Here is a 14,191-nt window from a genome sequence, read left to right as displayed (position 1 = left end):
CCTTCCCCCCTCCTCCCTTCCTTTCTGCATCTCACAGCACAAAAGACAGGAATGAATGAAAGGACAGGAGAGGAAGGGGGATGAGGTAAGAGTTTGAAGACAAGAGGGTGGAGCAAAAGAGCTTCTCAAACCTTTTACAGGACATACTACCTGAGAAATGGATTACCATTGTTGGCTCCACGCTTGTGACTGACATAAAAAGGTCTTTGAGGAGACTTCCGATGATATCATGGATGGAAAGCCAGCCAAGCTTCTCAGCTCTTGATAATACGCCGCAAGTTTCTCTGAAATCAAACAAGAATAGTGTGAGAAATTTCACAACTGGTGTAAAGTTGATGTGGGCAGCAGAGGTGGAAATTGTAAGAGTGAGATGCAAGATGAAGAAAACGTAAACAGGAAACTCGAGGGCCACTGCATTCAGATGATGGCAATGAAAACCAGTCCAGATTATGCAATAATCAAGGAAATAAAGCAACTGCAAAAATAGAAGCTCTTCAAGGAGTTAAAGGAATTCTTTGCAGAGCATCAGCATTACTGTACCAAAATAAATTAGATGTAGACTCGACTGGAGTAACTGGAGGAGCAGGGAACGGAGACTAATGCAGCTCTCATTAGATGTTTGGAACTACAAAAAATCTAACAGACTTAATCAAGATAAAGCGGTGGATCAACACTCATATGTTCAGCATCCTAGAAGGAAAAGAAGGTGATTTGACTATCAAATTTGTACACATATTACTCAGACATTAGCTGAACCTACTGAATGAGCTAAATCTCCAAACCTGGAGGGTTCACTGCTCCTTAACTGGGTCATCCACAGATGGAGCCCCCTCCAAGATGCATCTTTTTTTCCTATTATTTCACCACTAAAAAAAGAGTTTCAAAACAAAAGATGTGTGTTGAGAATAATCTTTTGACTATGACTACAACATATATTTTTCATAAGAGAAAGGAATTGAGTGGAGCCAAAGAAGTGTTGAAAGAAAAGAGCATACAATTCCAGACCCATTTAACAACATTGAAGAAGACTTTATGGATGGGGCCTATGTCCCTGCCACAATATTTGGTCAGAGGAAAGGCTGCTCGCTGCGTTGGATTGGCAGTGCGAGGATCCCTTACAGTGGAGCAATTAAGCAGCAGCATCATATGTCAAAAAATATGCTTTAAGTATTCTGCTTGTCTTTGGAATAGACCTTAATAATCACACGGTACAAAACTGACACACTAGCAGGATTGTTTCACAATTGTTTACACATCTGTTAATCTGGGTAAACTCCCATAATGGAAAATTGATTAAGGTAGACATTTTTTAATAATTCTTTACTATGTTGGGCTTATTTTGAATGACATTTTTTACTATTACAAGTCTGATTGTCAGCACTGAATTAATACCCTCATTTAGAAGAAGGATTACCCTGCAATCTTCCAACAGGATCAAAGCAGAGTAGAGAAGCAAGCATGTTTTGGCTTTGTTTGTTCTTGCTTTGGTTCTTTTTGTAATAGTTTTCACATCTGCTTGCAGGGCTTCTACGGTCTTTTGATTATTTGTGAATCCCAAGTAAAAATAGCATAATTGAATACAAATGTCTTAAATTGTCCCAAGTAATTAAGGTAATATCCAAAATTATATAAGAAAATTAAAGCTGCAAGCAGTGTACAGCCCTCGCAGCTCAGCGACGCTCCGGCCTCGTGGCAACCGTGGGGGCTGCGGCAACGCCACTTGCTTGCCGTGTAGACGCGCTTGCACAGTTCCCGCACCCATCCACTAGTTGATACGCATCGATGAGTCCGGCAGCGCTCCCCGATGACGCATGAAAAATTTGGTGCAGATCGGCTGCTGTAGTGAGGAGATACAGCTGATGGAATAACCTTCCATCAGCTGTGGAAGGTTCTCAGTGGAGTCGAATTAGAATTTAATGCTATTGGGGTCTTTAGAGTTTCACAAAAGTCATCATAAATAGTTTGGTGCAAATCGGATGATACATGTATGATTTAGACGTTTTGACTTGCTTGTATCCAATGTTTCTTGTGTTTGAAGCTTGTGATATTAACACGTGACCACAGCTGTTACATATTTAATATCTTCCGCACTTCATATGAAGTTTGTTATGTGACTTTATTTATAACAGGTGTATTGAAAAAGAACGGTTCAGATTTGACAAAATAACTCCAAAAAAATCTAATATCACAGTGAAAATTGATCCCTACAAAATAATGACAATTACATATTTTTAGGAAATATAAAATAATGTTTGTATAGACATTCACATCTTTCCAGGCAATTATTTAGTAGCTGCCCCTTTGTCTTTGTCATAAAAAGATTATTTTTTTCTGTTAAAATCTTTCAGAGCAAAACAATGTTTCCAGTTAGACTTCCTTTGAAGAGGAAGATGTGCCATCCTATTTGGAGGCCAAAATTTATTATTTTTTTGTGTTAATTTTATGGGGGGGTTTGCATAGGTAAAATTTTATTTTGTTAATATTTCAGTTAATCCTTTAAAATAAAGGTGAGTCGTGTAGTTTGAGTTCAGTGTTTCACTTGTCGTTTTTCAATTTTTTATTTTTGCAACATGGTAGAACAAGAAGACATCTGAAAGTTGGGAGGAAGTTCTGTGTGAAGTTGGGTTAAAGTGTGAGGGAAGGACAGAGTGGGGTGAGAACACTGTCTTGATGTGAGTTTTGCGTAAATGCTGATGTCACACAAGTGTGTTTTATTTTTGAGAGAGCAGAGTTGGAAGGCAAGACTTTATTGGTTGGTTTATATTCTTCGTCTTATGTCGAGTCATGGGATTTGGGTATTGATCAAAAGAATGACACTGTGGATTTAAGTTGCGTATATGACCTACTTCTCTGCAGGGTGGCCAGACACTATTACTGATTGTTTAAGAAGCCATCCCAGAAGAGTTTGGAGTAGAGAGTGGTCCTGAATTAAGTTCAAAGAGGTTCCAACGCTTTGAGCTTAATTCCAACCGGACTCGATCAGTCGTAGCACACCCACTACAGGACGATTGGTTATGATTATCTCAAGTGACAATCTTAGAATACCGAACGTTCCGAGATTATTGTAAGGGCAAAATCGGGTCAAAAAATCTTGTAGTGTGAACTGGGCTTTAGGAGGTATGCTTAGCACAGCATTGGAACAAACAATCTATATAAAACCACAAGAATATCACTTCCTTCATCTGAATATTTTTTTTTTTATGAAAAGCTATAGATGTATGCACTAATCCTTTTATTAGAATATTATACCTTTTTAAAAATATTTTCATTACAAAGGTGTTTGTAAGAATAAAACAGTATCAAACAGCAAAAACAGGTTTATATTAGAATTAAATTAAACATAGACATCTACAAATACAGATCACCGCAACTCTTTTTTTGCGCATTAATCCGTTCTATAACAGACTTTATCAAATGCAGCGCAGCCACAATGTGTCCACCGAACTGCACAGGTCACTGTGCACCTGAAATAATATATGATTAATATTCACTAATATTATACCCCAATTACACAGCTTCAACACCACATAGTATCACTACCAACATCTATTTAGCAAGGTTTAATTAAAAACAAAAGAGTAGAATTAAACTCAAATAAAACAATTTTGACAGACTTGACTCGTCTGCCAAGTTTGGTGAATTTTTGAATATGATAAAGCCTCCAAAAAGCCAATTCACTTGAAAAAAGCATAATAATAAACACTATGATTACAATAGGCCTTTGCAGCGCTTAGCTGCTCGGGTCTAATTATTCAAGCCATATGCCCCTAGGAAATCCACCTTTCTTCTCAGTTGTATGTTGAGGATTGGTGGATATGTTTGAGCTCATAGCTTTAGGAACTTTATTATTACCCTAAATGTCAAACTTAACGCACCTACCAACAAAAGGAGCCAATTCTCAAAGCCAGTAGTTGGTCCCTATTCCTTTTGTTGTTAGTTGTGTCAGTGTTTGATCTACGATGGGAAAACTCAGTCTATTCGGGAATTGGTCATTTATTTAATAATACGGTAAATATTAGGGCTGTGTCATAATATCGATTTTGCAATATATATCGATATTTTCTTTCCTAGAAAAAAAAAATCAATATTCATCCGCAAGAATTCGTAACATCCAACTGTCACCTTGCTCACTCACTGCTTGCTTCGCCAGGAGAGTGATTAGGTCATCAGGCTTAGAGTGATTCCTTCAGATGTTAAGTGTCAAGGTTAAAAAGGTATCAAACTATTCAGAGCAGGGTACTTGGTGCACTTTATTTACTTTACAAATTCATGTAAGCTGCAGTTTGTACTGTTTCAATTAAAAGAAACATGTTTTCTCACCACTTTAAATCATTTTGTCCAGCTGTCGACTTTAAGTCAGTGTCCATGTCCAACCAGAGCCAGGTATTGTGTAGTTGGTGCTTTTAATCAGTTTTCAGTTAAATTAATTCAATCCAACTCTGTATCAGTCACAAAATGTCACCAAAATCACTCTATCCCTCTAAAATATTTCAGAAAATTGCAAAAGTGTATTGAATTGTATCGTTTGCTGAATATCGCAATATATATTGTATCGTGAGCAGAATATTGTGTATCGTATCGTGAGATTATTGTATCACTACAGCCCTAGTAAATATAGAGTAGAAGATTGGAAGAACTGGAACAATTGATTTATGTGATTATTGTGTCATCTTTATTAATATTCATTTACCAAATGTTTCAGGATTCTAACCATCCCTATGCTCCAAACACAACATAAAATGCTAATGCACACATGGGCAAAGATCTCGCATAATTACGTTCAGGTCTGCAGACACAAAACTCAAAGGGGAAGAGAGGTGAGGTTCATAAACCTGGGAACACCATCCCAACTGTGAAGTATGGAGGTGACTTCATCATGTTGCGTAGGCGATTTGCTGCAGAAGGGAGTGTTACATGTCAAAAAAATCAATGGTGCCATGAGGAAAGAACATTATGTGTAAATAATAATGTATCATCTCAAGACATCATTGAGGAAGCTAGAGTGTGGGCACAAATGATTCTTCCAAATGGTAAAAGGCCTGCACAGCACTCTATCAAGTCCAGAGAATACCAGAGAACTTCGCACTGCATTGAGTCACTCACACATTCAGTACCAGGTACTGGATCATTGCATCAGCTGTCCTGGACAGTCTGACATAGTCGAGGCAGCCACGCACTGTCCACCACCAGCAGGCAAGTTCGGTTAAGTGAAAGGACACAGTGAAAGAGACGGACAGAGCAGGTGACCAAACCGGCAACCCACCAATGGACCTTACCAAGCTCCACCCAGAAACGCCCTCTAAAATCCCACGTGGCTGCATGTCTCACAAACAAAGCCTCGCGGTGCTTAGTTTCTATGTTAACGTGGCATCTTTCATTTCAACTGACTCTTTGCAGAGTATTTCTGAGTCGATTAGTTTAGCATTTCTGCCGGATTTTCACAAAATATCAGCCACATCAATGGACAGGGGAACCAACAAGTTCATGTCATCTTTTTTGGATGACATCAAGGTGTTTTAGCCATGCGATGCCTCCAACATTGTGCGCGTCACAGCGAAATGCTACCGGTCGATGAGGAAAACAGCAGATCCTCAGACCCTCAGCATAAATATAGCTGTGGACAAGATCACTGATGCCCATTGTTCTTGCAAGGCAGGGTAAGTCGGGCATTCATGGTTTTGAGGGTTACTTTTGAAATAACTGATTTCTGTTGTTGGCAAATGTTTGAGTGTGCGTAGGCCTGTTGCACTGTACTCGGTGCTAGCGTAACATAATTACAGTTTAGTAAAAAGCCTTTTCAGGTAAAATAAAATCTTTAATGTATGTCAGATACAGTACACATTGCATATTGATCTGTTCAGCTAACGTAAGACTGTGTAACAGACAAGCTTCAAGGTGTAGAAGTTGTATCGGTACTTCCATTATGCTGTACTTAGCTAAAAGGTTTTCATAATGGATGTGTTTATTATTGACTTTCTTTTTTTCATTCACTAAACACAAAGAAAGCAAAGCAATAATACTTACACCAGCACACACTCCTTTGTTCTTATTGATCCTACGACGGGTGAGCTGCAAATGCGGTCGTGCACAAGCTTTGATCCAAGCAAGGCATTCCGTTTCAGATTTTGGAAATCTGTGAATTTTAGTTCCCCAAATACGATCAGAATACCTGACATCGCCTGTACAGATTCCCCACTGACAGTGGAGAACCATTCTTTTTCGAGTCCTGACGCAAAAACTTTCTGCCGGTCTGCTAGTCCACAATGTGCATAAGCATTGTGTTTACTACTGTAGGTTGTGTTTGTGAGACGGTCACGCATGTGGTAGCTGCGCTGTGACGTGAAATGGGCATTAGCCAATGAAACGCGGCCCCTGTGGTAAGGTCCATTATAGGATAACTCCAAATAATACTACCAAATTAGTTACAGCATGGTTTAAGACCACAAAGGCAACGTTTAAGAGTGGTCATCTCCAAGACTGGATCTCAATGTCACAAAAGAAATTATCACCAGTGCTTAAAAGATGTGTGTAACCAAGATGGCCTACAAACTTGATTCATTTGCACCACGTGACTAGAGAAATTGGTCAAAATGCTAGCAAAAATATTGCAATAACAATATATAATATGCGGCAAGTCATTCATTTTGAAAAGAAAAGCTAAAAAATAACATAAACATGAATAAAGATTTCTGATTCTATTATGTAGAATTTACTTTTTTGTAGCTCTATATCATGACAGTGTGATTCCCTCACAAAAAACACACACCTTTGATTCTTTCATGCATGTTTGATAAATTCTTTCATCTCCTGTGGCAATCATTTGAGGGCACCTGAATGCTTTTGTGTTACACAGCAAAAAATGATGGACCGGGTAACTTCTTGTGTAGCATATTTATTTAATTCAAACTGTGAATAGAAAGCACAGTGGTTATTGTAGCTGCTCCTAATAATATCTGCTCAGCAATACCGGACTTCAACCGCTAATCACAATAATCAAAGAGCGGCACAATAATAAACATACATACTCACTACTGACGTCACTATATATCTATTACAACATAACTTTAATTAACTGAACTCAAAATACATATATTTAGAAAATATTTTGCGGCCATATTACAGCCGACCAACCGAGCCCACACGAGCGCGAGCCATTAGCATCATTACTTTAGCCTGGTGCTAACTCCGGCTTCACATTCAGCTCGGCAGTTCAGTTCTGTTGAAGCACCTTTTTTTCTGCCAGACGGTACTTAATCAGAGGCTACTAGCGTTATAATATAATCTATATATATTATTTACGACTCAGCTTACCTGTAAACAGAAAGCACAGCGGTTATTGTAGCTGCTCCTAATATCTGCTGTAAGCTGTTTTCTCAGCAATGGCGGACTTCTTCATCCTGCCAGAGCGTCAACCGCTGTTGCATACGGCGCTGAGCGCCCTCTGATGGCGAAATTCGTCATTGTTAGATATACTGTAATAAATTCTAACGCTAGTTTCTGGCTGTAAGTAATCTTTAGCATTAAAAATAAAATGGGGGGCTACTATTTTCATGCCTTGTTCTCTTTCATAGTACCACACTTGTTCTCACCAAGAGCCATCTTTTCAACGCAGCTTTCCTCCTCGGAGCTGCAGTCTCTTCCGCCTCACAAAGCACCCATGCCCTGAACCTTCCCTAGCTCCTTCAGCCTAGTGATGCAGCAATCAGTAAACATCTGTTGAACAGCAACCTTGCAGCAATTTTCTATCGGCCTCCTATCAGCTTGTTTTCCAAGACTTGATCACAGCGCAATTGGAAACTCTTGGCAGAGATAAAGAGTTTACGATTTAATTCCTCTCTCTTTTTTCATATGCAAATGGAGAGATAGCTACAAATAACATTGATATTACTTCGGAGTAAGTTGGTATTTGCTTTGATTTTAAGTCATTTATTGTGCAATAGCTAAAACATAACATGAGAGGGAGCTCCTTCCTCTTTACTAAGTGGAATCCCTATAGAAAAGCAAAGATTTCCTCTAAAATGTCCCTACCTAGTATTTCTGTGTATGAAAACAGACACTTAGCTATATATTTTTATTCAAGCGCAAGCTTGTTGGGTAGTTAAATAATTTTGGAAAGCTTTCAAAGGACGAGGTGAAATCATTCTAAAGACTCTTTGTCTGCTTCTCACTCTCGTGCAGCAAACAAAAATGAAACATAGCCATCTCGGCATTTGATCTTGGCTTTGCTTAGTTTCTCACAAGGGTTAGAAAAAAAAAAAAAAGCTGACTAAAACAGGCAGGTCTACACACGACCAGCAGCAAATCAAGAGATGTAACACTTTGTTTGCTGCTATTCTGAGCAGAGCTACTGGCACTGCAATCACAGCCGTGTATTTTTGGGTGAGTGTGATAGTGTGTATGTGTAATTGTTACACTTGGTTCTGTCTCCATAAAAAGCTGATTGGCCTTGGAAAGCAGTTCAACTCTGTAACCACGACTAACTGGTCATGTCAGTGTGTGTGTGCGTGTGTGTGTAGGTGAGCACTTTTTCTTCTTAACTGCAGGATCTCATTGTTGTGTGCGTGTGTGAACTATTTTCAGATTACGAATAATGCTGTTTGTTCCCTTCTTGTTGTCATGCTCAGGTCTACATGATTTCAGCTGTTTGGCTGTAGGAAGAGACAGATGTGGAATGTTAGCCATGATGGAAAGCACTGCGCTGTCTCCCCAAAATCTCCTTCATGCAGGATTTAGATAAGACAGCCAGCCGATTATTGTGGGTAAAACAGACCAGAATATCAGCCAGCTCTAAACTAAATATAGTGGCAGTTGCAAAATTACAGTTCGTAAATCCTGCGCAGGCTCTACCTTATCATCATTACAATCATGAATACAATTATCGTATAAATCATCCAGTGCTGCTGTGTGAATTGCTCCTGATTGAAGTTAGTTTTGAATGCAGTGATAAAATATTGCCATCTACTGGCAAGCGTGAAAACAGCAGGACTGCTGCAGACAAAAAAAAAAACAACCAGGCAATGCTGTGAGTACATATGCATCATTGAGGCTCTGTGCACTCTCTACTTAAAATGGTTAGATGACCAATAAGCATGAAAAACGCTTAAAATGTTGTTCATGACTGGAAAAATAACTACATTAGTCCATTTTTCATATAACAGGTGTTCTAATATAAAGCAAGTAAGTGGAGAGACAAAAAAAGAGTGTCAAAAGAGCTTTGACCAAATATTGTTTTTGACAAATTAGCATTTTATTCACTCTAAGGAGACTTAGGACACTCACTGCCTGTTTTGTATGTGCTACTTTTTAGTGGCTTACCATATCAGCCAATCACATGAGAGCAACTCAAACTATTTAAACAGTTCGACATGAGAAAGACAACTTACTGAAGTTGTACAATGTCCATTACATGTACATTGCTATTATGTAAATGTGGACCAAACTCCAAGAGAATTGTCTCCAGTAGTTGTCAACTATGCTATGTGAATTAAAGCAACTTTGAAGTCGAACTATAACGATCTAAGTTTTGGTTGTGTTTTCGTTTTTGTTTTTTCTTTTCTTCAAACTGGATCGCTTTCCTAAATCCATTTTCCTGACTGATTCTTGGGATGCTTTAAAACATATCTCAATCTGTCAAAAATAACAAAAGAGACACTTAAGCACTTTGTATTGCCTTGTTGCTGAAAATGTGCTATATAAATAAAATTACCTTTACCTTTATTTGAGAAACAAAAAAAAAAATAGCAGAAACAAAAATGTATTTCTTTATGGGAGAGCTTTCCAATTATTTCAAACACACAAAGCCTACTTTAAAATGATCACTTTCCTATGAAAATCCATAAAGCGTTAATTTGTCAAAAAAAAAAGAAAGAAAGAAAAAGTTACCACTTCTTTTTTGCCAAAAGATGTCTGAGGCAATACCAAAAAAAAAACATCCAAAATATCTCTTCTGGCAAAAATTACTTAGACCATTATTCTTGCAAGTTGACAATATGTCTTTATGGATTTTGATTTAGGAATTAAAAACATTAACATCAGCATCAAGGCCAATGGTCTTCATAATTTGTTAAAACACTTTCTACTGCCGTAGCTAGCACATGTCACAATAACTCTTCTGCTGCCCACTCAGCACAAATCTCAGACCACATTAACCAAATTGCATGAACTTAACAAAGCAAACCACCCTGTTCTTCATTCCTTTGACCTCACTCTGGCTTGTGAGCATTTCACCGGACGGGAAGTGACATCTCTGCAGCCGCTCTGACGATGTCACGGTTTTTCGGTGGAAAGAGGAAACCCGTCACCTGCCATACCAGAGCATCTCTAAGCACAACGCGCACAAGCTGACGCACTTATCCCTGCTTCCCTGGGCACTCCTGAACCTGAAGAAATCACAGCAGCAGAAAAACCCAAAAGAATGTAGTTCCCATGGATTAAACTTTACTCTGCAGTGCTGTGTTGTGATATGTCCTCTTTGGAATTTCTTGTTGCAACGTTATGGTCATGTCTCAGAATGCATAAAAAAATGGGTTCTTTGGGACCGGGGGCAGGGGGGTTTCTGCAGAGGTAGGTTCTCAGATTAAGTCAGAGGCACTTGCTTTAATGCTTTCAGTATATCTGGGAGCACTTCAGCAAATATAACGTACTGAAACAAGTAGTGGAAAGAGAATTTATAATCCTTAAGCAGAACATTAGTTTCTCACGACTAAAAACTTAGTTAAGTGAAATAGGCCTCTTTTATCATCGTTATCTATGGCAAGTCTCGGCTTGCCAACATTTTCAGTACAAAGCTGTGTGGCATTGTGAACAGTATGCTGCACCTCCTGAATCTGTAAATGTGCTGATGCAAGCACTGGCTCAAATATGCACGTAGTTGCCTGCAGGGATGTAAACTGTAAAACTAATTCAGCACATACGTCTTCATTAAAACAAAAAAAAAAAAAGAGGTATAACCACCAGGTCAAATCACTCCTAAAAACAGATGCGTATTCAAAGACTCCTGATCAGCCGTCACGGTCACATTATTCAGGTATAGACAGTTATCTTTATGAACTGTCTCAGAGATGCAAAAGTGAAATCGGCAATGAATATATCTTACTCTGAAAATCAAAGGAACTCTAGTTAAACATAACCCAGGAGTTTTGCAAGTCTGCGTAGAAGTCATTAAATATTTATTTTTCAATTAGTAATCCATCTGTTTCCTCAGTGTTGCTGTTGGAATAATTGTATGTGCAACTTGTGTGTAGAGTGGCATATTTTTCAAAGAAATTGGTTTGGAGTTTAGCAAATGTTTTGCTTTTAATTTGGCCTGATTCAATGATCAGGCACTTACAGACACGTCTCTGCTAAGCTCTGGTTGCTGTTTGCTATAGTTCCTATAGTCAGACAAAGCCTAACTTTGCCTAACTACACTGAATAATCATTTGATCAGATGATTATTTTTTTATTGGTTATTTGCAGACAAGATAACCAGATAGAAGGGGTGTCAACATTTGAAGCAACTAATGAAAAATCTGTAGGCTATGCCAATTTCTCTCACTTGGTCAACAAAAAGACAACAAAGGAAAACTCTCAAAAAGACATTGTGGTTGAGCCGTGACCAACACCAGAAACGAAATGTCAACTTCTGAAAAGGAGCAGCTGCACTGCTGAGAGCAGAGCAGGTATGACTTACAGAAAAGAAAAAGCGAGCAACACAGCCGTATCATATATCATCATCATCCATGTTTATTCTTAACCAGCAGTTTTGATCCAACGTTGCACAATTTATTCATCCAAAGTGTGATGGGTCATTGGGGTAAGGTTCATATTTGTGACCATCGCAACTTTGAGTCTCGCCAACTGCTTTGTTTTTTTTCTTAAGAGCAATAAAACTTGAAATGATTTTTTTTTTTAAAGTTCAAAATCACAACAGTTCCCAATGATTTGTGGACTTTATTATAATTACAGTTAAAAATGACAAAAAAACCCAAACAAAGTCTTTTTGGCTTCAGATCTTTAAGCCCAAGCAATCAAAGGCTCCTTTATACAAAATTACCCATTACCAATAAAAGCCTATTATCTTTACAATAACTGGAGTTAAATTCTGTTTTTAAATGTAAACAAAGCATTTAAACTGTTTTTTTTTAACTAGCAGTGACCTTTGTGATGCAAAAGTAACTTTTCATGTCATAACAGCTTCTGAAGTTTACAAACGTCGCCAATAAAAGTTTATTATTATTATCACAAGACGACTGATTTTTATGAATGTTATCATTGTTTTTTTTCCTGTCCTAATAAATTGTTTTCCTTTTAGGCTATATCATCATTGCTATAGATTTTGCATTTTATCTTCAAGTTCAAATTTACTTATTCAGAACATTTAAAAGCAACTGGAACAAAATGCTCTAGATACAGTAGGAAAACAACATCAACTTACAAAAGTGAATGTAATAAGGCGATGCAAACGATATCTCATTAATAATGTCTCATGCCATATTAAAAGCTGGTAAGCACAAGTGATTAATGTAATTCAACAGCTCAAAAACAAGAAAACGGAAAATCACATCGTTCTTTTCTTTAAAGGAAAATTTTAAGAAGAATAAATAAATAAAATGGCCAAAATGTATGCCGTTTGCATCAACATAATCAAAGTTGTACAAAAATAAATTTTAAAATAAAAAAAAATATCCAGGAAGAGAAAACTGTTATCTGTTTGGCAGAAAAGGCTTTTCTCTTTTGTTTTAAGTTCATGACATTTTCGTTTACATTTTTTGGGGGGTTCTCTTCTATTTACAAACACATTTAAAAGCAGCCGACGCTGACCAAATAGCTGCACATAAAATCAGCAAAACACATAAGAGTAAGAAAAATATGAATGCAATCAATAAACAAAATAAGATATAAGACTTCTAGACAATATAACAATGGGGGAAACATCTATTATAAAGCTAAATTAAAAGCTACAGATGTTTTTTTAAGGCGAGATTTGATCATTTGCCTGTTATTCAGGGTTAATCAGAGCCATAATTGAGGTTCTACAGATTCAAAGGCAATCTATAGACACATATTTGCCCATGAAGGGCCTTAAAAAAATGAAAGGGAAACCAGTGCAAACACTAAGCAAATATAATTGTGTTTTGAGCAGGATTCTGGACCGGCTGCAGCCATGAAACAAAACGTTAACCCTGACTAACACCTTTATGAAAACTTTTACAGTCCCAAATTGGGACAAAATAAAAGCATGGATCACATTTTCTAACAAACAGGAAAGATCAAAAAGTGTTTCTCTTTTGATAAAAGTTTATGATTTTTGTTACAATCAAATCATGATTAAAATCAGGATGTAAGTCTGATAAAAAAAAAAACAGTCTTAAAGCTACCTAAATCTTTTTTGTTCATTAGATTTAAAGAGAATAATTGTCACATAACGTGCAGTGATCCTGTTATTTATAAAGAAGCCGTTTCCTCTGTAATATGAACGCTCACTATCTGGGCCCATTGCCTTCCAAAAGAGTCACTCACAACACAGCGGACAGATGTTACATGAGAGTTTGTTGCTATCGAAGCGAAAAGCGTGGTGAGAAAGAGAGCTATTGTTTTTCCTCCGGTCCGTCCCCATGACAGCTGTGGAGTGGAGGTGTGGGTCTGCAGCCGGGGGGATTCTCCATCGCATGGCGTGGCCTGCGCTCACAGACAAATATGCAGTGTGATATCAATGTGTGGGCTGTCTTCTCCGAAAAAAAAGGACTGGTTTACATTAACTCATCAAACACACTGAAACCTTCATTGTGTTTTTTTTTTTTTTTTGCATAAAAAAAAAAAAAAATTCACAGAAATGTTTTATTTCATCCTCGGAGCTCAGATAAAGCTCAACTGTCTGCTTATCTCGCTGTGAAAACAGATGATTTATGTACGGTCTTCACACTCGAGTTTATGTGTCGCTCCGATAAGGCTGGTAGGCCTGTGTTCATGTCTGCGTGCTTTATGAGTGTTTATTGAGACCACAGATTGTCGGACTGCCTACTGGAGGACACAAACAATATTCCGTGGGAATGCAGTGTCCCACCAGTTCCCAGTCCCATTCCTTATCTCCAAGCATTCCCATATGAGCAATGTATATTATCTTCAAAAAGCAGGAGCATTTCGACTTCTCGGCTGCTTATGATCATGTGCAAATGGAATGTCTTTTGTGCCTCCGCCGCAAGGTTGTTAA

The 14,191-nt window shown here is 37.9% G+C and overlaps 1 protein-coding gene across 5 annotated transcripts in view; it reads right to left on the bottom strand.

Moving 5' to 3' along the window:
• The window catches only part of lgr6 (leucine-rich repeat containing G protein-coupled receptor 6), a 98,035-nt gene that overhangs the window by 56,169 nt on the left and 27,675 nt on the right, over nucleotides 1–14,191 (bottom strand). For 3 of the 5 annotated variants that reach the window (XM_081609042.1, XM_081609041.1, XM_081609043.1), the window contains one exon: nucleotides 167–284. In XM_081609042.1, coding sequence (XP_081465168.1) covers nucleotides 167–231 — 65 coding nt within the window. In that variant the 5' untranslated portion in view covers nucleotides 232–284. Of the gene's footprint in view, nucleotides 1–150; nucleotides 285–7,311; nucleotides 7,843–14,191 lie in introns of those variants that run through there. The other 2 variants (XM_008413793.3, XM_008413795.2) reach the window with 2 other exon arrangements.

The sequence above is a fragment of the Poecilia reticulata genome, chromosome 7 (assembly GCF_904066995.2).
Source record: "Poecilia reticulata chromosome 7, P_reticulata-male-v2, whole genome shotgun sequence".
Taxonomy (NCBI): Eukaryota; Metazoa; Chordata; class Actinopteri; order Cyprinodontiformes; family Poeciliidae; genus Poecilia; species Poecilia reticulata.
Note: the sequence above shows the minus strand (reverse complement) of the source record. Positions and strands in the feature narration are given on the sequence as shown.